Source organism: Thermobia domestica, chromosome 13, assembly GCF_964235325.1.
Source record: "Thermobia domestica chromosome 13, izTheDome1.hap1.1, whole genome shotgun sequence".
Classification (NCBI taxonomy): domain Eukaryota; kingdom Metazoa; phylum Arthropoda; class Insecta; order Zygentoma; family Lepismatidae; genus Thermobia; species Thermobia domestica.
The window spans coordinates 193,218,792-193,246,686 of record NC_137466.1 but is presented as its reverse complement, the minus strand read 5'-3'; the positions used below and the strand labels follow the sequence as shown (position 1 = coordinate 193,246,686).

The following is a 27,895-nucleotide window of genomic DNA, read 5'->3' as shown; positions in this document are numbered from 1 at the left end:
ATCACATCGCAAATCGCGGCATGTTCTGCTATGGGGATCTACACTATACGATATATATGTTCAATACTCTTTGCTACTTACCAGATATGTGTTTTGAAGAGGTGAATAAATATTTAACTAATATTAATGAGTCATTTTAAAATAGTGATTACTTTAATATTTTCATTTTTATATATATATATATATATATATATATATATATATATATATATATATATATATATATAGAGAGAGAGAGAGAGAGAGAGAGAGAGAGAGAGAGAGAGAGAAAATTCATGTTAATTTAGTGTCGTATTATAATTATAATTAAGGAAAAAAGCTTTATTTATGATGGAAATATATGACACGTACTTCAAATAGAGAGTTTATGAAGACGCAAAATAATAAAAATCATTACCTTATCCTCTGTTTATAGAAATTTTTTCTTCAATATTACAGCTGAATTCAAGACCTTTGTTCAGAAAAAAAGGATGTGGAAAATGGAGTGGGAAATGAAGGTATCAATTTGGGACTACCAAAAATGTAAAAATAAGAAGCAATGTATTTAAACTGTTGTAAAACAAAAGTTTCCCTGTTCTTTTAATGTAAATTAAATATTTTTGTTTTAATATTTAAATAATAATAGTTTGTTCTTAAATGTCATGGTTTTACATTTATTTCTATCTAGCTATTTATTTTCAATTTGCTTGGACCCAAGCATGGCTTACGTTGTCCTGGCCCCTAGTTAATTATATACTGGCCGTCATTGATCTATACTATAATTAGGGGCACGAGTTTTTCTCATTAAGAATTTGAAAATTTTCGCGTTTCGTTTTTCATATTTCGCGTTTTGTCGCATTTTCCAAATAAAGTTTCACATTTTTTTAGCTCTTGTGGAAAAAATATTCCCTAACAGATTTACACCTGTTCCTTTTATTCATAGATCACTACAGAAATAAACTATTAATTACCTAAAAACAAGATACACTGAATATTTCACTTGACACTGTAAATTTCAGTTATAGAAAATTACATATTATTAAAATCCAACTGAAGGAAAATCAGTAACTTACTATAAGTAGGAAAGTTTTGTGATGGTGATAACTAACGCACAACATATTCTCTACAGCCGTGTCTGAATACGCAAAATGCACCGTTCATGCCACGTTCTACCGTTCCGTCAGCGGAAAATTGGAGTTTTTAAATTAATGAAAACGTATTTTTAAAATTTCGCGTTTTATCGCGCAACAGAAACCAATGGAAATACACACAGAATATCATAAAACGTCAAGAAACTGAGAATTACTTAATTCTGAAGTATTTCGTTTTATTGCACATTGCGGAAAACTCGTCCCTCTAACTATAATAAAAGTACCAGATTGGGTATATATGTGAATATCGCCTTCAAACTGTTCTAAAACTACCATATCAATTTCATTAAATTTTCACCAAGGTCTTCATTTAACTTTAGAGGCTATTCATCATTATGCTTTGACTCAATGGAGGTGATTAATAGAGCAGACGACGGACAAACATGCATGAAAACTGATTATTACATGTAAAAATTACTACAATTACATGTATGATACTACATACATGATTCTTCACAGTGATTCAACATAAAGGCACGAAATTTGGCATATGAGGAATTTTTGCTTACAACATACGAAATAACATTCATTTTTAAGAGTTATTGTGTCATGTGCACGAGATGAGAAAAATTTTCCTCTTACTGAATGTATAGATACGAAACTTAGTAAACGGAGTTTTCTTACTACATAGTACACGAATAATTGGAATTAATTAATATACAGCAAAAAATACATTACTTGGTAAAAGTAGTGAGGAGTAGATATACAAAAAACGTATTTCATTCAATTGTAAGTTTGTATTGATGTATTAGCATTGCTTTCATTTAAAATAAAGAAAGGCGCTAATCCAGGTCTAACAACAAACACATGCCTATGGAAATGTAACCTTGTTTTCTTTCTCAACGGATTCATTTGCTTAGTAAGAAGTAATGTGCAATAGCTCCTTAGTTGTAAAAACCAATGTTGAAACCACGCTAAGGGTTCCCATACTCAATAAGCAATAACGTGGTCAGCCAACGATGGGAAACGACGTCATCACTGAAGCAGGGGCGGATCTAGGACTGACTTCTGGGGAGGGGGGTACGGTGGGTTGTCATACTGCTACTTTTAAGGACTCCAAACTTTGGGATGGGTTTTATTTATATATATAAAATAAGAAAGTTTCCTCTTTTGGAGGGGGCAATCGCCCCGATCGCCCTTCCCCTGGATCCGCCTCTGCACTGAAGTAACAGAAGGCACAAATAGAATCTTTAAAGTCTCTTGCTTCTTACTTTAATAGCGTACCAAGCAACCGCCAAGCTGGTGGATTCAAGAAGATTTTAGCTCTCAAAATTAGGCATTTAATCTCGAACTAATAATCTCTTGTAGAAGTATTTCGGAAGTTATACAGGAGTTTGTTAGGATCCTGACTCATCCAAACAATTTCCTGATCAGTTTCGATACAGTTCCTCTGTTCACAAGAGTTCCTGTCAAGGATACGATGCAGCTGATGTGAAATCACTTTAGCATGACTTACACCACACACTGACCTTCACGTACTTCTTGTATGATGGATATTATTATGAACGGAGTAGCCATGAGATTTCCCCCTCTCTCCAGCCATTGCCAACTTCTATGTGGAATTCTTTGAACATGAAACTCTCGAAGTGGCGCCCTTTAAGTCTTCCTGTACTTTCAGATATGTGAATGATATTTTGCTATCTGGACCACATTTTCTCAAGAGGCTCCACCCTCAGATCAAATTAATCATTAAAATTGAAGCGGAATAAATGCTTTCCTTTTCTTGATATTCTTGTTCGCTGGTATTTTTCTTATATATATCAAGGGTACAGAAGCAAAACCTGCAAATACCTGAATATGTACACTCGTGTCCAAAATGGTTGTCGCATATCTATAACTGTCTTCTTGTAACAATATAATTTGATAATGATTTTGCAGGGTACTTTTATTACTGATAATATGTGTATAATCGGGAAGTGTATATTTGTGGTAAATTTAGTAGGAAAAGAATTATAAATACGAAAATTAGAATCACTCAAACAAAATGTTGCTTGATGGAGAAGAAAGTTTTGTTTTCGTTTTATTGTTCTTATTTACTGCTCTTTTGACACGAAATTTGCCACATACATGTCTTTGTCGATTATACAGATACTAACATTATAAGAAATACCGGGCGAATTCGTTATCAAATTATATTCCTACAGCAACATATTTATAGACATGCGACAATAATTTTGGACATGAGTGTACAATGCATGTTTGTGTGTACTGTGCTGCTAAGTTCAACCTTGGGTACCAACTTTTCAGTTCTGATGTCTCAAAAATGTGATATTTACTACACATAACAATAAATCGATTTGTTGGATGACTTTTTAGTGTCCATATTTGGTATGAGTGTTTTTAGATACGTCTTCCTGCTGAAACAGGAGCGGCGCCAGAAATTGTGAAAGGTGGTACCTGGAGAAAACTGCATTTCGTTTTTTAACTTACTGTCTTATAACTTTCGTACTAAAACTTACAAAGTCTCTATGTAATTTCGTATTACAAAGTCTCTATGAAATTCGATTTTAAGTCGAATATATATAAAAAGTCTGACCTGTCTGGAAAGGTTTTGGTCATTAACTTTGGTGTCAGAGATGACAGAGCGCATCATCATAAAATATCGTCTCCAAAAATTCTTCATCATCTTTTGAATACTTTCGGCCTCAGGAGGTTTATATCTACTCATTCTTGCGCAAAAGAAAGAAAAGATGGGAGGCGGAGAATATTACCCGCTGTAACACTTGGGAATATTAGCTAATTTGTAGTAACAATATATTGAGAGTAGACTGTAAGTCTAATATACTGACAGAAAAAATACTGCTGTCGAATTTTCTCGTTGAAAGAGTTACAAGGACATGGGCGCAAGTTAACACAAATTTGTCATCGCTGTGCCGAAGTCACATTGAGCCGTGCGAGTTAGTCCTTGGGTATCAAAGTTTCATATATTGTGTACTTCGTATTAAGCAAGTAGATGTGACCAGTATACAGGTGAAAAAAGAAGAGAGAATTATACTACGACGACATGTGCATCGCCTTCTTGGATATCTGTCTGTAGTGGAAGTTGTCAAGCATTTCAGAAAGAGAAATTTACTTTAGATGTTGTACGATATATGTATATACCATCATAAAACGCTATTAAAATGGTCTCCCGGTTAAAGACTTGACAAGGTGTGGCCGAGATGTCAAACTGATCCACAGTGACAAAAGAAAACTGAAGAAATTTGCTGAAAACCGTATGGGACAAGTTGTCAGAAACTGCCTGGTAAATTTCGTGTCTCCAGAAGAACAATTTCTCGGAATTTGGAGAAAATGGGTATGAAATCTCAAGGTCAAAAAGCACCCAGGTATACAGAGATGCAAAAAGAAAACTGAAGAAATTTGCTGAAAACCGTATGGGACAAGTTGTCAGAAACTGCCTGGTAAATTTCGTGTCTCCAGAAGAACAATTTCTCGGAATTTGCAAAAAATGGGTATGAAATCTCAATGTCAAAAAGCACCTAGGTATACAGAGATGCAACTCGCTACTCGCTACAATAGTAGGAAAGTGTAGAAAACCTCGTCGCGACAATTTGCATCTTGATACAATGACCATCACGGACCATGAAAAGTATCTTTCATTTGCCGGAGACGAAATGCCAGGAAAAGGCGAATATTATACTTCCAATGTTATGGGCACTCCAGCTACTGTACGATACAAAAGCACGGGAAATTTTCAGAAGAAAATACTGGTATGGGTGGCTATTTCACCAAAGGGTGTCATCCAACCATTCATCAATACAGTTAACGGTCGAGTAATCACAGCCGACATGTACACCAAGAGATGCCTACCGACGTTGTTACAAATCATTAATACACATCATCATCACGGTGATAACTATGTATTTTGGCCAGACTTCGCAACCAGCCATTATGCCAGGAAAAGAACTGACTAGTTGAGAGCGCACTCAATACCATTCGTATCACGGAACGTCAATCCACCAAATGTCCCACAGGCACGCCCTATAAAGCATTTCTGGTCTCTGCTTGCTGCGGACGTCTCTGATGGGAGATGAGACGCCAAAAATTACACTACAGTTCGTCCACTACATCAAAACCAAGTTACGAAACTTAGACTTCAGGCTCGTCCAAAGTATGCTGAAGAGGATACGCTACAAATTGTGACAAACTGAAGACCACGGATCTTATGCAGCATTGTAGCAAGTAAGATGACTTGTCAAACAGTGTTGCCATCATTACGTTGGTATTTGGAATGAATTAACACATTTGCCTGGTAGTAGCGTCTTTTTTCCGTTGTGTGTTAACTTTCGACCATGCCTTTATTTTCCTTGAAGAGGAGACGTATTCTTTTTCTGTATCCGCCACTGCATATACTCCAAACAATGATACATATACTTCTTGTACAGCGCTGTGTATATATTTTACTGAAACAACCAACAAAGTACACAAATTTCGGTATACAGCCACAATTTCTTCTGTTGGCAACTTCTCACATAAAATGTAACAACAACTCGAGTTAAATGATTTGTGGTTATGCCCTATAAGTTAAAGAATAATAAATGCAAAGGATGGTAACAAAACAATGTGTAAAAAAAAGAGGGGAGGTGGGTTCGAGACTCCTGACAAAATTCATGTACATATTAATGTTATCCACCGCAAGTTCACATGGCCTGAAAATTAATCAGAAACAATGCACAAAATAAGTAAATGCTGTAACATTGAGCCACCTTCCTCTGCTTCTTTTCTCACAAAGTTTCGCACCTTTTCATGTATTATTATTAATTATATGAAGTACTTTACAACTTACCTACAGCACCATTGAGATTCTGGAAAATTTCCGACTTGTGATCAAGTTTTATTTTGTACTTCTGTCTCAGTTCTTCATTGATATAAATTTTGGTGTAATATAGTTGATCATCATCATCATTTTGTACAGGAGATGATGTTACTATTTTGTATAGTTCAGAAGCGTAACCAACAAATCCTGAAAAGAAAGTTACGAAATTAGTTGAAATTTATTCAATTACAAAAGTTTTCAAATTGTTACATACTTTCAGCAACACCTTATGAAATGTCCAGGTTCATAAATTATAGTACATTTGTACAATGAAAAATACAAAAGAGAAGGAAAAACTAAAATCATAAAAAAGTGAAGTCTCCAATGGCGGCTCTTGATGGAAGTCACATTGATAAAAATTGAACTTTTATAATTTTGAACTAAGGAAAGAAACGCCCTTATGTTCTCATTCTTATATAAAGAATAAGTACATTAGACAAATGTCCTTCTCTTACTTTGAAGCTACAAAAGTTTACTTTTTACTGATATGACTTCCACCGAAAACCGTCACGGCTTACAACTACATTTCCAAATTACTTAAGTACTTCCTGAGCGTGTACTTTAACAGGTTGACTCCCATGAGCATCATATGTGGTGCTCACCTTATTTTTCTGTGGGGCCATGAGCACCATATATGATGATCATGCTCGATATCACAAATTACTAACCTATTCAGGTTCTTGAGCATCATATATGATACTCATTGTCACAAATTACTGTGAGACCATGAGCATGACATATGGTGCTCGGCTCCCATTGGTACATTTTCGGGAGAAGCAAAATATCGCGACAAAAATGTGACATGACTATCCATAATTGAGCCAAAAGTAAGAAGAAATTTATGGCCTCCTGGGAGCAGTACCCTCAAATCACCTTGGCAATCAACCTGTTAAATTCAATTTTCATCTTCGTATTTCGCGCATTCCTGTCAGTGGTGGCTTTAGAATTTTAATTTTGGGTAGGCTTGCTCTCTCGCTTATGGATACATATATACATTTGATTGATTAATGACAGTAGGAAATTACTCTTACAGTAGTGGTTGATGCTATTTGTTAAATAATTATCTACCATTAATATACATAGTGGAGACTATATTTACTCTTTATTATATCTTCTAGCGTTTATATATTTTTCAAAATTTTTGAGTAGGCTCGTGCCTACCCGGCCTACCCGCTAAAGCCGCCACTGATTCCTGTACCTCTACAACTTAATATAACAGCTAATACTAACTACTTGCAACACTTACGTTTCGCCAGCATTGATTTAAAACTCTACTTGTCTCTAATTAAATTAGGTGCATCTTTCTATACAATTCTATACTAATTACTACTTACCCAGTAAGTACTTTGTTTTCAAAATTAAAAAAAAAATAAAAAAAATACTTGAACAAGCAGCGGGTCATAGTGTACACCTCGTGAAGAAGTTTGGTTTGTTCCGTGTCGTAAAAACGAAACTTTTAACTTCTGAATTTCCACTCACCCGCCACTTCCCTTCAAAAACTGTAGAAAGATGAGTTAATATATGCAAATAGAAAATAGTAAGTCTCTAAATTTGTCTAATAGAAAGTCATTCAGTTTCATTTCAGCATTGCATTTCACGTACAGATTAGTATATTGCATTGTCAGTACTATGCTAACCCATTAATCTCAACAGCATTGCGGGTAGTCTATCATGGGAGGATAGTGCCGTGTCGTGGGGGGTGAGTGGGGCAACGGCCCCGGGCGCCGAAGTAAGAGGGTGCTAAATTCGGGAGGAAAAATAAAATAAAAGGAATGGGAAAAAGAGATGAAAAATTACTGGGAATATTTTACATCAACAGCAGTACTTTCGCTTCGCGGCTGGTCTGTTGACCTCACTCATATGTACAAGGGCGCCGTCGTATACCTCCACCCCGGGCGCTGGTTTTCCACGGCGTGGCACTGTACAAGAATGATATCCTTACTTACCCCCATAATTAGGGAACCTATTTTTGATTTGTCCGTATCGTGAGATCAACTGAATGGTTCACGTCCATCAACGACCTCATTTCCTAACTTTTGACCCTCTACAGCAGCGTTTCTCAACCGGTGTGCCGCGAATGGGCCGCTGGTGTGCCGCGAGGAATCGAAACAAAATTATTAATTTTATAGCAATCAAATTGCAAAACATAGGGGAAAATGTATATTTGTATTTCACATTACTATGAACCTCTACTATGAATCTACAATTTTAAGTTTCATATCGGGTTACTGTTCTGCATTTCTAATGTTGAAAAAAGTATTTGTTATTATTGTTATGACCATTATTGCTTCTTTATATTGTTGCTGACTATTTCGTAACTTGAAAATTTAAAATATCATTCAATCCTCTCGACAAATTACCTACTTTTGTGTTTTAAAAGTAAAAGAGATTTGTTTGTTCGTTCGTTATTTAGTGATCTTCCTTCTTAGTAAAAAGTTCGATACAGTTTTTTAAAAAGAAAGCGTATTTTTAAAAACCTTGAGTCCAATATTTCATTGCAATTGTTTTCTATTTTAAAATTAAAATGAAAAATAAGCATAATGATTTACTACGAGGAAAAACAAGCGATAGAGCTTTCTTCTCTGCGAGGAGGAGGTCAATAATCACAGAAAAAATACCATTGTTTTTTACATTTACAAATAATAATATCTATAAGTGTGCCGCGAGAATCCAAGTAACACCCGTAGTGTGCCGCAAGTTGAAAAAGGTTGGGAAACGCTGCTCTACAGCCTAGCCAAAAATTGATGCTAACCTATCAAATAGTTCTTGAGATTATGTCTCTCCCGGATGAATACATGGGCAGAGTAAATTGATGTCTCTCCCGAATGGATACATGAACAAAGTAAATATACAAGGTGTCTCAAAAATCCCCTGACATAGGAAAACTGTTATTATCAGAGTTATAATAAAATGTAAAGGAGAAACCATCTCCAAATATGATGTTTTCAATCTAAAGTGAAGTTTTTTTTTTTTTTTTTTTTTTTTTTTTTAAATCGAACGAGCCGTTTGGGCTGTACACTCTTTATGCACCCCATGTTAAATGAAAATGCAACGTTACCATTTATCTGGACCCACGTTAGCGTAAAAGACAGAACTTCAATCACTTATGTTGTGGGTCCAGGTAAATGGTAACGTTGCATTTTCATTTAACATTGGGCGCATAAAGTGTGTGCAGCCCAAACCGCTCGTACGATTTAAAAAATTCCTTCACTTTAGATCGAAAATATTATATTTGGAGACGGTTTTCCCTCTTACATTTTGTTGTAACTCTGATAATAACAGTTACCCTATGTCAAGGGATTTTTGAGACACCCTGTATACAAAAGGTTTTTTGGTAAACGAAACTTCTTACAAATATTTGAACGGGAGACAAAATATTCAGTGAACCTATATCTTACTAAGGTATACTGGAGGATATTTTTAACGTTTTCCGTACAAATTGCTTCCACACTACAATGTGTACTTACCTCCAGAATTAAGGTAACGCTTTCCTTTTGGAACTGGTGGATATTTTGATGCAAGAGATTCATCGGGCCAACAAAAACCTTCCGCTGAAAATACTACTCTGGCTCCGAATTTGTCAAATTGTTCGACGATTTTATCCACTCCTGCCATAAATAATACATCATAACTGAAAAGAAAATATTTTGGCCATCAACCTTCGTAACACCACTTAAGCATAATAGCTAAAATATTATATAAAATAAAAATCTACATATAAGTACATATTTGTCTCTATATCAAAAATAAACTACCTTTCATATGAAAATTTATGCCAAGCTAACCGCAAAAAAAGAAAGAAAGAAAAACTTCCCGCCACGGAAACTCGTATTCATGTTTCAATAATAGTATTATATTATATTACCAGAAATGTAACTTGTTTTGTGACAGAATTATGTTTAGCATTTACTCTGCGTCTTTTGAAACAATAGAATAAAAAGTAAGAATCTCTTATTTCTTATAAAATATACTGGGTGATTCCAGTAACTCCGCGCAAAAATATGTAATATTTTCGACCGATGGACAATATTGAGGAAAACGAGGAGATTATATATATTGAAGTAAGTTTCTTGAATGGATAAAATATCAATCACCATTCTACTTACAGATTTCTGTAATCCAAGTTTTCAACTCTCCCCTGAAGTCTTCGTCACGGACGTTAAAAACAGGAAGAAAAAGAACAGAAACATCAAGGAATAAAAAGGAACGGACTTATTAAGTGAAGAGCTGTGTTTTTGAAAATGTATTTATTCTTTTTTTTTAATATTTATTCATTTAAAAAAATTAAATCTAGACAAGGGATGGCTAAGTGACGAGTGGTCAGTGATAATTACAAAATTTTCACAGCATTGGCATGACAATAACAAGAAACAGGGAAGGCGCACAAATTGACTCCCCCATATTTTAGTTCGCTTCAACCTCATCTGTATCTACCCATCAAGTTATATGGCGGCAACAATAAGACGAAACAACTATGAATTAAGAACGCTAAACAGTCACAATCTTACTCTCCATTCTGAAAATTTGAGATATATCAAATCCCCAAAGTTCCAGTAAATAGTTCCCAAAGTTCCCAAAGTTTACTGGAACTTTGGGAACTCTCCCCCAAAGTTCCAGTAAATATTTCTCAATCCCAACACATAGTGTAGTGGTCTTTGTACTCAGTTCTGATTTCTTCTACGGAAATCTGAAACGTTCTCACCCTTTCAGTAATTCTTCTTTTGACACAGATGCAGGAGTAAAAGTGCGGGGGAACGCCGTCCCCCAACCTCGAAAAAATATATACGGTCCCCCCCCCCCCGTTCCTAAAACGTTACAATGGGCAAAGATAGGCCGCGGGAACGGCGTGAAGTCATGCCGCTACCTACCGTCCCCCCCACCTTTTCAAATCCACTTTTACCCCTGCATAGATGTACATTGTAACTAATAATCTAACCTTGCGGGAATATTATCACAGAAAGACAAACTATGAACAAAATAATACATAAAATATCAATCGATACTGGTATATACCTGTATCGGGAACTCATTTCTAACTATATTAACAAGTAAAATAAATGAACTATTATGGTGCTGATATGTCAAAAATGACCGTTTTCTACCTCTCTTATGTACATCAATATTGACTTTAATAATAAAGCTACTGACACTGGCTCTTTATGGACAAAAATATTTTCTGATGAAGATTTTAACAATTATTGAAATGTCATGGATTTTTAACCACGCAACAAGATACATATTAAAATTATTAATTATCATCACCATTACTAAACCTATTAATACACAATACAAACCTGTCAGTAAACATTATTAGTTTATCCTTATAATCCTTATATTTTTCCAATTCCTTTTTGATAATGTTAATTTTCTGGCCACCCCCTCTGTATTTTTTCACGTTGCCTCCTTCCCATTTTTCTCCAAGGCCAAGAACCTGAAATACAAAGAAGCCGTTAGTCTACAAGACTATCTTGTTTTTATCAATACATATGCTACAAGTTCTTCTCTTGGAACCATTAACAGATTTCAATATTCAAGTGCCCTTTTGTTTGATATATCGATATGGCTGGGTTTTGCAGAGAAGCGCCAGGCCTCATACGGCAGAAATCATCCTAGAGGACGTGAAGGTGGTATTTAGCCAGAGTTTGCCCAAGTAGGCTCAGCCCGAAAAAAAAATCACACACACCTGGAATTTTGAGCTGTTTAGTAGTATACTATTGGTGACAGCAAGCTGTATCGTTTTTTTAACGAGATTTTGGACGTTTATTGGGAGAATTAGATATTTTTACATATTATTACGACATACACGTATGTAGTATTAGTATTTCATGAATACTAAGATTCTAAGACCATTGCGAAATTCTGAATTTACTAAGTGAATGAGTTTTTACCTTAGTTTGAAATTATTAAACAAGAAATTAATGTATTCATTGTGTTTATTTTTAAAATGGCAAGACCAATTTTACATTTTAAAAGATCTGTAAAACAAAATCCAATAATAAAATTTCAACTAGCATATAGTAGTCTAGAATGTAAGAATTATCGATTAGAAGTATTTTTGGCACAAGGCTAATAAGCCTGGGAGTGTTTCTTTATTTTTTATTATCGTATGGAGAGCAAAGTGGATATGTGATGGAAGGGGACCGAAATTCGAACTTAGCATCAGGCAAAAATGATTTGATCATCTCTTCTGTTTCTATCTTGTGTCATATCCGCTGACACCACACTGCACCATATCGTTCAATGTTTTAACCTTGGAAAAATTTACCTGTATTTATTTTGACAAAGTAACGAAGAAGGGGATGTGTGACTGGCAAAATTCAAATATGATATGATATATACATAAATACTCATTTCGGAACGAGAAACAACGGGGATACGCAACTGAGGCGGCTTAAAATTCAATTTCAACAGTACCATACAAAAACTCTGCGTGATTTTGAACATTGTTGGTACACGAGTAGATCTTTAGCCTAGAAAAATTCATAGGCGTATATATTCATATTAGCACAGGTGTTGAATGTATTATCCTCGAAAAGATCGCTCAAAATTCAGCATTATCATGTAAAACCGACTAACATGATTCATGGCCGTATTCTTTTCCGACTTTTTCTCCTGGAAAACTTGCTATTAATTTGTAACAAATAAATATCGGATTCATGTTGCCAAGTGTCAAAAGAAAACAAAAACACAGTTTTCAACTCTCCTTGGTGGTCACAACTCAGTAGCAAGATGAATCTGTCTGTGATTCCAGAACTAAGACCAACGAAAGGGCATGTTTTTTTTTTTTTTTTTTTAACTGATGAACTTATCTGCATCTATTGTCTCTGGTAGAAGGGAAAGAATAATAAATGTGCTGAAGGTCGACCAATCGTGTTCTTATCTCTGGTCCAATAATGCAAGACGACCAGTCCCAGTGCATCGAAAGCCCAATGAAGATTTCACTTACATGGTGAAAAAATATGATTCAAGCTGGAGGAGTTTAGTGATGCCTTGAAAGTTTTTCATGATTTGGGCCCACCCATACAAGTAAACGTGAACATGAATCAGCATGTTTACTTGGGGATTCTCACTGTTCAGGTGTTGCCATTTCTCCAACATCTTAATGGTAAATATTCATTGGACGCTCCCATTACTATCCTCCAAGCAGGCCCTTAACAGAACATTAAGACAAGGGGCTGAGGCTATTGTTGGAGGGCTACCCTCACTGCATCTTATATTCATACATATTCCGAACAACTGAAAAGTTCATATATACTAGCAGGGGACCTCAGCCTCCTTAGTCACTCCATAACTACGACCTTGCTTCCAAGGTAACAACTGTTGTGTTCGCAGAGCAAAAACCGTCTGTGCATGGTATGAGAAACATTCAGGAACTCTGTCGTACCTAGTTTACCCCGCAAAGTCCTCAGATTTAAATCCAAGAGAAAATCTGTTGGATTATTTGGAGTAGCGGGTGAAACTCAGAAATAAATATCTCTCCTTGTTGGAATTAAGGGATCTATCAATATGCGAACACACATAAATCGATGTGTCATGTCTGAAACACCTTGTGAAGTCACTTCCGAACAGAAGATAGGCTAGAGACAGGGTTATTCGGTATTCTGTAAGTTCTACGCGGGAAGAAAGTTCTTTTTGTCTGTTGTGCTTATTACTATCACGTAACTTCTATGCAAATAGGAGGAGGCACCATTTGCAAACTAAAAAATACGTAACCATATCCCTCTTTTCATTTTAACCCATCACTAAACAATTATGCACAAAATTTTACTTACTTTCACGGGAATACTATATGCTTTGGCTGATCTGAGATACCTCTTCAACCCATCTGTTTGATTAGTAGCTACTGTGATGACTAGAAAATCTGAAACGAAAAGACAAAATATGCATGAAGAGCTATCCTAGAATGTAAGTGTTTAAAATTAGTATTTTTGATTATAAAACCATTATAAAGTCTGATTCGTTTCCATCGGATCAATTCCCCGCAACCATCGATCATGATCAATGTGACGGCCACGGTATGGACCATTGCATAACATCGCAGTTTTCACTGCAGCAAACTTCGTTGCTACTGTGTAAAGGGAATATTATCACACTCCTGCTTCCGGATTTTCCAGTGGTTATTTACGTGTGAACCTGACGGGATGAAAGGCATCGTTTCAAAAGTCCAAGTGTATAGTAACCCATGAAAAGAAATCTGTACAGTATCTGGACTCTTAATTGGAACATCTTTGAACGGAATAGCTGTCATGCGCAGGTAGAAAGCCACCAATATTTTGACCGCACGACTTGAAGCTTTGCCATGGTGCAGTCCTAGTACTGTCGCTACTCAATGCTGGTTTTTATCTGTATAACCTGGGAAAAGGGCATGTTCTTGCTGCAATAAGGAGCTTTGATTTTTCAGTATTATTATTACTATTATTACGAATCTTGTGCTACTTTCTATAGTTAAAGCCAGTTAACAATCATAAAACCTTTCGAGGATCTTTCTTTCCACTGACACCGGTCTTTTTTATGAACACCTCTGCAGGTGATGTCCCGAATTTTTAAAGTTATTTAGGTGGAGCCGGGATTCGGCCATCGTCACAACATATTTTAGTGGTCACTAGCTAAGTAACGGTGGTACAGAATTCTGTCCTTGCTCTTTCGCTCTTCAATATGCTGTGGTGTTAACGCGTGCACCCTATCCTTGCGGACAGTATATAGCTTTAATTTGTGTGGATTGCACGATTCACTGTTGATTGGACCATATGTAATCATTTGGTTATAACACGCTATGGTCATGGATTCTGACAAGCCGTCACATCCTGCATCTTCTTTAGCACAGGTCTTGTAAGCTTCACTGATGTAATCTCCGGATGAAATTTCGTTGGTGATATGGTTTGTGGAGGAAGCTTCTATGCGTAACATTTAATTGTAACACTAACAGATTACTACCCCAGAGCCATTGTTCCAACACTGTTCCACTATGCGGGACGTGCCCTTCCCAAAAGCGATTTATTTTCGGTGGCATTTTTTCCACTACAACACCTTCACTTTGCTACACAACAGCTAACAGACTGATGCGCGGTGCGTACAGTTTTGTTGGTCTGTGAAACCCTGTTCGACAGATGTTCTTGTCTGTAAGTTGTTCCAATGGAAACAGATCAGCCTCTGAATTTACCTCTCTGTTACTTTTCTTAAAATGGTGATGAAAACGTGAGAAATCGCTTTTGCATCGTAATAGCATCGGGAAATTACACACTATTCTATTCGGGTTGCGTTAAGGCCGAGAATGGTGTCGCGATAACAATGAAGAGTGAAGTACCAAGAAGCATAACCAAATTGGAATGCCGCAATGACTGCTTGATGTTCGTAAAACTAAGTGCAAAACCAGTGGATACTGTGACAATACAAGTGTATATGCCAACAACCGACCATGATGACAATGAAAAAGAAGTAATATATGATGAGGTTAGTGACATATTGCATCAAGAGGGAAGAGGTAAGGTCAATGCCATAATAATGGGAGACTTTAACAGCGTAGTAGGAGAAGGAGCTGTGAATAAGATAGAGGGACCATTTGGACTAGGTAGAAGAAACGCACAGGGCCAAATGCTTATCGATTTCTATAGGCAAATGATATAATGGTGACGAATACGTGATTTCAGAAAAGAAAAACCATGCAGTGTATGTGCAAAAGTCTAGAAGATAAAAAACGCTACTAAATAGATTACATTCTTGTCAAACAACGATTCAGGAATAGTGTACGAGAAGTAAAGATACGATCGGGAGCTGACATTGATTCAGATCACAATCTCCTAGTGGTGGAAGTACAAATCTGGTTAAAGTCAATCCAGAAAAGTGGGAGGAGAAATCGAAAATGGAATTTAGAGCGGATAAGAAGTATCAAGTGATGTGAAAAATGAGATTAAAGAAAAATTCTATGCAATGGGCAATATGGTAGGCAATGCAGAAAATAATTTGGGAAAAGTTAAATAGATTCTACTGGACATACACACTTCACAGTAACATTCGCAGAAGGAAAGAGCACCGAGAAAACCAAGAAGACTTCTGAAGGGATGCTTAAGGAAATGGAGGAACGCAGAAGGGCGAAAACCACGAAAATTAAAGAATACAGAAGGCTGAATAATGAAATGAGAGAGAGACGGTCAAAGCCAAAGAAAAGTACATGGAACAGACATATGAAGAAATAATGGAACTTCATCAGCGTGGCAGATACGATTTGATCTATTTGAAAGCACAAGAATTAGATGGAAGCTAACAAAAGTATACGCACGTTTGGAATCGAAGATCAACAAGCTCATGTCACTGACCATCAAAGAATCCTTAGGATTTGGGAAGAATGTATGATCAGAAGAACTGCTCCAAAGATATTGCAATCGAAGCAGAGGAAGAGGTGGATGTTGAAGAAAAAGTATCCAGTATATTGAAAAGTAAAATAGTACAAGCCACCAAAAATATGCACTGGAGACGACGATATACCAGCAGATTTACTCAAGGGATTAGACGACAATACAATGAAAGTACTGGCTTCCTTATTAACAAGATCTACCTGAGTGGAAAATGAACAAAGGATTTTCTTAATGTTACAATAGTTGCATTACCCAAGAAAAAGCAAAGTGCAGCGATCACAGAACAGGTGCCTGGAAAGTAAGATATGCTGGAGGAAGATCAATTTGGATTCTGGAAAGAAAAAGGCACCAGGGATGCTATTTAGTTGATGAGAATTATATCAGAACGAGTTATTGACGTAAGAGAAGAGTTGTGTTTGTGATTCATCGACTAGCAAAAAGCTTTTGACCGGGTAAATTAAACCAAACTTCTGAAAATACTTAAAGAAATCGGAATCAACTGGAGAGACCGACGACTCATTCGCCATACATAACACAACAAATGAAGTTGTGCTTCAATGAGGGAGAAACCAATAGTGTGGAGATTGGAAGAAGCGTCAGACAAGAATGTTGTATATCGCCCAAATTATTCATCATTTACAGTGAATGTTTGATGAAGGAAGCATTAATGGGAATTGAAGATTTCAAGATTGGAGGGCAGATCATTAACAAGATCACGATGCAATAGACTGAAATAGTGATGTCATCATTTCCTCTTCGCTACCATGGTGATCGCCATGTTTTTTTCTAAATAAATGCATTAACCGAAATGAATACTGTTAAGTCTCTTGTTAATAAGACAATTGTAGAATATTTTGAAGACAAAGTAAAGTTAGTGGAAAAAGGTACAGATTAAGAATATGGGACAACTATTTAGAAAATTTACGAATGGAAACTAATAATTCACGAAGTAACATCTAAGGAACATTTTTCTATAGGGGCTACGTCTCTACGTAGACTGATAAAATAGAAATTGCATAAGAAATGCCACCGTCACTACCACGTAGACATTTGTAATGAGAAAAAGCAAATATACAAAATGTAAAAAATCTAAGGTACAGGCTGATGAGCTGTCGGCACAATGAAAATAGAACAAATATACGATTTGTCTACAAGGAAAAAATCACTATCTACTTTGAGAATAATATTGGAGCATTTAGATTTATTACGCCCACCCTTTAAAATATGAGTGCATAGTTACAGTGGCTACAAAATAAAGAAACATTATATATATATATAAAGAGACTAAGCTTGTAACCATATGCGTGATGAGAATTTTCAATCTGGACCCATTTTTGATCGGTTAACATGCATCGGATCTTCCTTATATTTCCAATTTACTTTAAATATACACACTGATAGTACAACAAGAAAACATCCAATTATGAGTGGCTCAGCATAAGTTTTAAACAGTAATTCTGTAGGCCTAAACATTTGTAATGTAGTGTGTGATACTTATGATAATAAAAATTTACCAGAATTATTTAAATTTAATATCCGATAATGAACAAGCTAAGTAGGCCTCCAAATGTATAAATACAGAAAATCTGCGATATCAAGAGAAACATTTCACTTTCAATGCTTGTCATATTTTTTTTTTACATATTATTTACCTAAGAGTTTGCTTTCTCTATCTCGTAGTTTCATTCATAGGAAATCTTTTTTTACATATACAATTGCTTCTTTTAATCTAATGTTTGCAATCCAGACGTTAACACGTCACTGTTTTCCCTTTGTACTTAGGTTCTTAGGCCATGTTGTTTAGAAAATAAAACTGCGATCACCATGGCAACGAGAAGGATATGACGTCACACTATTTCAGTCCATATTTTGAGGAGACGCTTTAGTGTACCAAAGAAATCAGGTCAAGAATTGCCATAGCCATCTTAACTAGCAGGTTTAATATTGGAGTAAGGAAGAAGTTGGTCAGTATATGGAATATTGGACTGTATGATTCAGAGATTTGGACATTACGGAAGTTAAAGAAGAGAGATTTAGATAGCTTCGAAATGTAGTTTTGAAGGAAGATGGAAAAGATAAAGTGGACGGAGAGAGTACCAAACGAACATGCTTTAAAACTCATAGGAGAGACGAGGACGCTTTTAGACAATATCCTTCGTAGGAAGGTTATTTGGATATAGGACATTTTGCGAAGAAATTGCCTTCTTCATACCGCTATAGAAGGAAAGATGGATGGAAAGATTGGAATAATACGAACACAACTGATCAACGATTTGAAAAATAGAAGAAAATAGTGGAAGTTAAGAAAAGGAATCTGAAGATCGAGAAACGTGGAACAAAATGTTTCCAGACTCAAAACTAAACAAAGAATCCCTTATTAGTCCCAGGACTTGCTAAAAGGCAAGATACTTAATAATAACTGTTATATAAGTACTCTGCATAAGAACTTTTATTATTAAGGTTTGGTTGAATGCAGTGGCGTATTTACGATTTTGTTTCGGGGGGCTTTGCTAACTTTCGGGTGGGGGGGGGGCTTTGCCTGAAAATGAAAATTCTGCAAGATATTTCATATACTGTACTATAGTAAGATTTCGGGGGGCTTAAGCACGGAAGCCCCCCTAAATATGCCACTGGTTGAATGAAACAACTGCATTCTTTAGAAAGATATTAAACTATATTGCTGTATAAAAATTATATCTGTCCCAGCGGCATTTTAGACGTAATTTATAGAAAGATATACTTAACATAACAACATAACATTACTTTACTGCCGCAAAATACGAGTCGGTCACACTTTTAAGTATTCCAACAACTATTTATTAATATTAAATTGGTTTATTTACGCATGCACTCGGTAAAAATATGTACTAGTATGCAAAAGCAAATACTTCTTTCTGAGAAATTAGAAGTTTGGAAACTATTGTTTCTTTTTATTAAGGAAGTTGTATTTACAATTTGCAATGAGTTTTATTTACGATCTAAGCTGTAACACTTTTTCTTTGTGCCACATAACTAAGATCTTTTATTATCTATTTTAAAGCTTTTTTTTTTTTTTTTTTTGTTTTGTTTTGTTTTGTTTTGTTTACATACTTCAATACAAATGTTAAAAGGTTATCCGTAAGCTCTTCAAAGAACTTACTGAAAGTAAAGAAGATATGGATGAACTAAGCTTCTGAATGAAAATAAAATATTCAGTATAACAGAATTCAAAGAAAGAAAATATACTAAGATGAAAGAAATAAAACACTAATTATACATTATATTTGCTTTTGACTACCAAGCCCTAAGCCACAGTCTTTAAAAAATAGAGCATTCAGTCACCAAACAAAGAGAATAGTATGGATGATGCATTGTTTACATTACATTATTTTCAATACCGTATGAAATTATGAATTTACATTTTTTAGAAGTAATAATTTTTTAACAAGTGAGTTTCATTTCACAGTGTAAAACTACAGTAGACTTCCAAAGTATGCGAATTTAATACTCACTAAAACTATTGAGCTCAGTTGAGTTTAACGTCCCGTTCAGCAGCGAGGCTATATGAGACGTAGACCTACTGATTAACGTGGAATCCGAACCAGATGAGCTCCCACCGGGAATCGAACCCGTCACTAAAACTATTGGTTGCAATAGGGGAATAAGATCAAAGATACAATCTGTTCCTCAGATGCTGAATTTATATCAAAAAGCCATTACTCGTTAGCTCTTACTGTTTTTGATCTATGAAAATTTAATATTATTGAAACCGGAAGTGCTCATCGATATCTTTACCTCTCGTTGCAATAGACGAATAGAATCAGAGGTGAAGCATATTCTTAAGTAATGAATCCATATCAAATACTTGTCCATATATATTTCCGTTTTATCGATTATGCGATCAGTGTATTGTAGATTTTCACCACTTCCGGTTTGAACAAATAGATACAAGTTGAGGAAAAACTCATTCTTGAAATGCTGAATTTGGATTAAAAAAAAAAAAAACCACTTTTCGATATCTCACCGTTTTTGCTATATGGAAATAAGTATTGAAAATTGAAATCATAGTAAATTTCAGTCACTTTCAGTTTTCAGACTGTTGCAGATGGTGATGGTATGTTCTCTTCACACGCTGAATCGATAGCAAAATATGGTTTACCGATATCTAATGTTCGTTTTTCTTTTTCTATGACAATAAACATTGAATGGTTGATCTTTACCAGTTCCAGTTTGAATAGAAGGTTACTGGAAGAGACGGAAACTATTTTTGAAACGCTGAATCGATTGCAAAACACCGATTCTCGGTATCTCTTACTATCCTTGAAATAACTATTGAAACCGTAAGAACTAGTAATAAATATCCACAACACTACCGGTTTTGTCAGTATTAAAGATGATTATGGAATGTTTTCTTGAGACGCTGAAGGAATGTTTCCTTGCTTGCAAGAAACCGCTTTTTGCTTTTTTTTTTTTTTTTTTTTTTTTTTTTTTTTTTTTTTTTTTTTTTTACTGTTTTTGTTCTATGGCGATAAACGTTGAAATCAGAAATGGTTTATTTCTACCACTTTCGGTTTGAATAGCGGATTAACAGACGAAATGGAATCTATCCTCGAGATGCTGAATCGATTGCAAAAACATTGATATTTTTCACAGTTTTTGCCCTACGGAAGTCAGCATTGAAACCGGATGTACTAGTATATTTCAACCACTTCCGGTTCCGTAGAATGTTGCGTGTGGTGATGATATGTCCTCTTGAGATGCTTAATCGATTACTGAAAGCAGCTTCTTGTCAATATGTCACTGTTTTTGTTCCTTGACTATAAACGTTTTTAACAGGAAATGGTTAGTTTTTACCACTTCTTGTTTGTATAGAGGGTTAGCGGACGAGATAGTACCTATTCTTGGAACGCTGAGTTGATTGCAAAAAAACCGCTTTTCGGTATCTCTGAGCGGTATTGCTCTGATATCTCTCGACAATCAGAAGGATAGACAGCCGTTATATATAAGACTTCCCGCACCTATGCACACGATAGTTTGAAAGTCAAAATAGGAGCCTAAAAGAGCGAAAAGACTTGCGGATTTTTGTTACCGGCAATAATACACCTGCTATGTAGATAGGGTTGCCAACTCTGGAAAATAAAAAATAACGGCACCCCCTCAAAATTCCCGATGATATAAGTGTAAGTGTGAAGTATCTCTGTTCGGACCCATCCATGGGAAGGAAATGTACTATCATGAACAAAAGTGCATTAGCACCTGTATTCTGCATATCTTTAGTACATTCACTAATAAGCTTAATAGATACATTGTGCTATAAATGATAAATGAAATCGGCATTGATCATTTTGTTGTACTCACCAGTACCTACCAGTTCTTTAAAATTATCGAAATAGATGAACAAAGCTATTTTAATCTTTACATGACAATTTTAGATCTGGAAAATGAAATTTATTCTTTAAACTTACACTTCAACTACAGGGAATTGCTTTACGAAGTCCTTTTTCACTCTCAATAAATGTATAAAATTCCTTACAAGTAAATTTCAATTTTTTTACCTAATACAGTCCCTGTCATCTATTTGCAGATGAACAAAATATATTAATCGATGATAGATGATGAAAGGTAACAATTTTGGATTTACAGAATGAAAGTTACTTTTTAAATCTATGCTTCGAATTAGATGAAATTGCTTCAAACTAGATTCAAATTTGAAAAAAACAGTCACAAAGGGGCTGGTAAGAAGTTTGTACCGATCACCGACTTTAATCAATACAGGGTTTCCGAGAAGTCCTTCCCTGATTACAGAAATTGATAACTCAGGCTAGAAATAAGATAGAAATATGAAACTGGTGTTGAATTGTTTACAAACTATAAAAGTTTTGGTCACATCAGTACACTTCCAAATGAGCACCCTTGATAGCACGTAGCACATCTAGGCGATATTCAATTTCCATCCACACATTAGCCAACATCACTGGAGGGATCGATGCAACGACTGTGGTTATTCGTTGCTGCAGGGTTTCAAGATCTGGTACATGTGTTCGGTAGACCTAACACAGACAAAAACTTTTATAGTTTGTAAACAATTCAACACCAGTTTCATATTTCTATCTTATTTCTAGCCTGAGTTATCAATTTCTGTAATCAGGGAAGGACTTCTCGGACACCCTGTATAAAAGCAATATTTCCGGCCAGGCCGGTGAAAAACCGACCAGTTGGCAACCTTATATGTAGAGGAAACATCATATATGTCTTAAATAAAAGTTTATTAGAATTAGCTATTTTATTCATTATAATTACAAGTTAGCTATTTCATAAGTCCCACAATTATACCTTTTAGGTTAAAATAGAGTCGAAACCGGGAATTCATGCAAACTAACAGACTGTTCAAAAACTCAAAATAGGGACAGTTTCAAGTTTTCCATACAACACAGTACCTTATTACACACATGCTGTGAACACTATTTTCACAAATTATTTAAGAGAAAGGCAATGAAGACTTCCGTAAATCATACATAGAGTAGGATGAATACATAAAAAGGATTTGACAGCACTATCACTGTATTCAGTGAAACATGCACCATTAACTATTAAAACAACATTTTATCCTCGTGAACGTAAGACTTCAGTTCAGTTCAAGTTCCAATGTTAAATATCCTGCGTTTCCCTAGTTTCTTGTAACATAAGAAGATAGGGGTCGTGCTAAACGTAAAAAAGAAGTCCAAGACTTGCTATTTCCCCACTTCCGGACGGAAGAAGTTAAGGATGTATCAATTATTTAATAATACCAGATACATTATGAGCACACAAGAGAATAATAATCTTCATTCTTCTCTGTTTAGTGGAGATATGGGAAAACTGGTTTATTAAAACACGTCTGGATCATTCACTTATCCTTCGAACAATAAAATTACGAAAGTGAATGTCATTTTCATAGGTACGAAAGCATTTAATAGGCTCAGTGATATAGCACTCAAGTCTCATGCAAAGGTTCTTGCTACTTTCATCCCAATCCACATGAGTTTCCGGTAAACATTATGTTAGCGGTGATTTTTTTTTTTTTTTTTGTGTGTGTGTGTGTGTGTTGTCCCATGCTCTTTATTCCGCTATCCTTTATCATAATTCACTTGCATATATTATCATCCTGTAGCCGACAGGTATAATCGAGAGACGTTAAACAGTGGATTTCATTCGTTTTCATTTCAATTACTGCTGTCTCAGTTGATTCTATTCAAATTCACTTCAATGGGTGAAATGTTATAACTTGATTGATATTGGGACCTTTGTAAATTACGACCTTAAAACATCACGTCTCGAACACCTGAATCTGACGAATTTATCCCTTAAGCAGAAAAGCCCCGTGGGTGGGCGGTTGCCCCACATCATGCATGCTAGGAGAAATATTTGGGAACTTCAGAAAAAGTAATGTTTACTATTTCTTATTCATTCTTGGAATTCGAAATATTTAGTGATGATAAACTATTATTTTCTTTTCCTTGTAACGGCCCTGTATTATTATTGTCGCGAAGTGCACTCATAGTGGGGTCAGTGGCGGATCTAGAAGGTAAACACTGGGGGGGGCAGGCAGAATGCCGAAATGAGGGTATATCATGAGTTTACTATAAACTTTCAAAAATATATACGTAATAGCTTAAATTATTTTTGTCACTCAAAAAACTGGGGCCCTAGGTCCCGGCCCCGGGTTAGATCCGCCACTGAGTGGGATATCACAATCGTTCATGTGGAAAAGACACACAACGCAAAATAATTTATTCATATTAGGCCCTAGTTGGATATGTAATTCCCACCTAGACCTGTATCATTGGCCGAGCAACTTACTCCCGCTGCAGGCACCGCAAATCGAGGGACAGCCCTACATACAAGAATCTTTATTTTCTTCACGACAGCATAATGTCTTGTTCAAAAATCCTGGCCACTAATCTCTGAAACCTCTGTACTCTTACCCACAGTCGGAATTAAATTTAACAAAGGTTCATTATCTTGTCCAACTGAGATCTTTGTTTACAACCAACTACATTGTCCTATGCACGATTACCAGGATATCGTCTTTTTAAAAGCACGGTGGGTGGCCGAGATCTTTTGAACATGACTGTACATCCAATGAAAAAATTATGTTCGTGTAAAGAACACGAAAATAAAACTTGCGGTCTACGAAAATATTCTTCCAAGTCGTGAAACCATAAACATCAGCAGCCCACATTTCAAAAAGTAACGTAATGTCGAATGAAGATATAGACGAAAACCCGTTCTCAGGTCAATTTCAAGAAATAACAAGCAACGGGATACACTGCATACTCTACTCAACTCGATACGTAACTTATGAACTCAAGGGATTTGCAATTTAATATAATCTGCCAATTTAAATTGACCGTGAAAGATTGAAACGGAGGAAGCTAAGCTTTCGTCTACGTGACGCATAACCAACATCTGTATCAAGAAGCAAGGAAAAGCAGAAGCTGACGTAGATGTGTGTGTGGGCGAGCAGACTTCAGGCAGAATGTTGAACCGTCTGGTCCAGCGATATTTGTGAATCAGCAAGCACAACTCTAGCTTCTTCCAGGAAACTACACAAGAGCACAGCAAGTTGTTATATTTCAACAAACCTCGGCAGAAGTATTCGTTACATTCAATGTCAAACTTTATAGGCTTGTAATTCCTGAGAAATAATGACAAATATTTAAATATTCGGTGACATGACCAGTCATTTTGTTCAGATGTTTAAGCTTCTGCAAACTGTGCTTGCCTCTTTCCAAGAACAATGCAATATATATACAAGAACAGTACAGCAATATATATATAAAGATTTAAGATCAGGGGAGTCCGAAGAAAATTTTCTATGGGGGGGGGGGAGATAATCTCTATGAGTACTATTTTACGTCTGGTATTTCTGGTTTTTAATATATGTGGTTTGCTATATTACGTATACATTTTCGTAAGCCATAGGACCCTGCCCCCCTTCGGACGCCTATGATTAAGGTATATGCACATGAAATGTCAAAAAAGCGTTTACTGATATTAGTAATTACATTGAATTAAGAACAAAATTTTTGAAGAAACGTTATCTTAAAGATAAATTAGTAGTTCTTTCTCCTTGAAATCTTTATTTTACATCCCACAATTATGTCCTTTAGGCTAAAAGAGACGGATGAATACTGAAAATGAATGATTATTAAGTAATTTGTAGAATAAGAATCGGAGAACAAACGGGAGAACCCGGAGAAACCCCCGTGATAGTTTGGGTTTGCTTACACTATATGTAGTTTTCCGGATATAAAGCGTACAAGAACATTTTTGATTGAAGTATATTGGAGCTTTTGATGGGTTTTTGGATCAGGGGCCACAAAATTTTTGAATGGCCCCTAAATCGAGTTTTCGTATTTTCTACGGAATAAGCACATCATACTGAGTTTAGTGACAGCTTGGGTTTGACTACACTGTATGTAGTTCTCCAGATATAAGGTGTACAAGAAAATTTTTGATTGAAACATATGGATTTTTTGATCCAATAAAAGGCTGGATAATAAAGTTACGATTTTAAAATGTGTTCAAACATTATTATTATTATTATTATTATTATTATTATTATTATTATTATTATTATTATTATTATTATTATTATTATTATTATTATTATAGAATAATACAATCAACTCCCCGTTAATATCGATCTTCTAATACATGTTAAGGCAAAAGAAGTTCATAATCCGGAAGGATGATATTAATTTAATATGGATTAGACCGCATACTATTGTACGATACCCTTAGAAAAATAAACACACTGCTGAACAAGACTGCACTTATTTAATATAAAAACACATTTACACGTTTCGATCTTCTAGCCAAGATCCTCATCAGACGTACACTGCCGCAGACCACAAGATCAGACGTACAAGATCCGCATAGACCATGTTCTCATTAACAATAGACACTCCTCATCTATAATGGACACAAAAAGCTACAGAGAATACAACTGCGACACAGATCATTATCTGGTCAAAGCTAAACTTAGAGAGATCAGTAGGAAATTGGTATATGGGGAAAACACCAAAACAAAATGGGACATAGACCAACTAAAAAAAAACAAGGAAAAGGAAGATGAATATAAACGCAGGATAAGGATAAAATTGGCACATAAATCAAGAGAAGAAAGAATACCAACAGCGCCAGAACAAAGGAATAAAATCCAAGAAATAATAACAGAAACAGCAGAAGGAACGGTAGGACGACGGAGAAAACCAAAAAGACAACAGTGGTTCGACGAGGAATGTCAAGAGGCAATCGAAAAGAAAAACGAAGCAAGAAAGAAAATGATACAAAGATCAAGGAGAGCAAGCATAGAAGCATATAAAGAAATTAGAAGGCAGGCAAACAAAATATGTAGAAAGAAAAAACGAGACATGGTAAAAAGACGAATAGAAGAAATTGAAGAGATGAGTGGAAGAAACGAAACAAGGAAATTATACATAGCAGTCAAAAACACGAACAAATGATTCCAGGCACAACCGATTGGATGTACAGACGAAAAAGGAAACATAATATCCGATGAATAGGGTATCATAAAAAGATGGACGGAATGCTTTAAAAAGCAGCTAAATCCAGCATCAGAAACAGAAGAAAGAGAAATATTATAATTGGAAGTAATGGAGAGAGGAAATATCGTAGAATATCAACAAGTAGAAATACCAAGCGATGAAGAAGTAGAGAATGCTATCAGAAAACTTAAAAACAACAAAGCCCCGCAGAAAACAATATAACAGCGGAGCTAATAAAATATGCAGGCACAGAGATGATGAAGGAAATAGGCAACATGTTCAGACGAATCTGGGAAGAAGAAAAATACCATCAGACTGGAAAGTGGGGATACTGCATTCAATACACAAGAAAGGAGACAAAACAGATTGCTTAAATTACAGAGGAATAGTGCTACTGAACACAGTCTATAAAATATTCACAAGCATACTTAATAAGAGAATAAAGAGGCTTACAGAAGGAATAATCGGAGAGTACCAGAGTGGATTTAGAATAAACAGAGGAACAACAGATCAGCTATTTGTGATGAAACAGGCAATAGAAAAGTGCTACAAACATGGGATAGATATATATATACATTCTGTTCATAGACTACAAACAAGCATTCGACAGAAATGGTCTACTACAGGGACTAGAACACTTCAAGATCACCCCCCCCCCCCAAACTGAGGAACTTAGTTAAAATAATCCTGGAACAAACTACAGCAAAAGTAAAAATAAGACACAGAGTAGGAGAAGAATTCGAGTACAAAAAGGGAGTAAACCAGGGAGACGGACTGTCGAGAACTTTATTCATGATAGTCTTGCATATTGCAATACGAGAAATAGATAAAAGGGGCACAATTATCAATAAAACCAGCCAAATATGCGCCTATGCAGATGACATCGTTATCTTGACGAGATCAGAATACGAACTCAGGAAGCTATACAACGAACTAGAGGAACTTACGAATGCACTGGTGCTGCAAGTAAACATTAAAAAAAAAAAAAAAAAAAAAAAAAACATGCACATAACATCAGATAAAAATAAGAGAAGAAACGGAAGATTTGTAATAGGAAACAAAACA

General features: G+C 35.6%; 1 protein-coding gene across 3 annotated transcripts in view; it reads right to left on the bottom strand.

Annotated features, from left to right (window-relative positions):
- Plod (procollagen lysyl hydroxylase) overlaps positions 1 to 27,895 on the bottom strand; it is a 210,222-nt gene that overhangs the window by 125,648 nt on the left and 56,679 nt on the right. For all 3 annotated transcript variants that reach the window (XM_081737177.1, XM_081737178.1, XM_081737179.1), the window contains 4 exons: positions 13,719 to 13,807; positions 11,241 to 11,377; positions 9,414 to 9,577; positions 5,917 to 6,093 (listed from right to left, as the gene is read on the bottom strand). In XM_081737177.1, the coding sequence (XP_081593303.1) occupies positions 5,917 to 6,093; positions 9,414 to 9,577; positions 11,241 to 11,377; positions 13,719 to 13,807 (567 nt within the window). The remainder of the gene's footprint in view (positions 1 to 5,916; positions 6,094 to 9,413; positions 9,578 to 11,240; positions 11,378 to 13,718; positions 13,808 to 27,895) is intronic.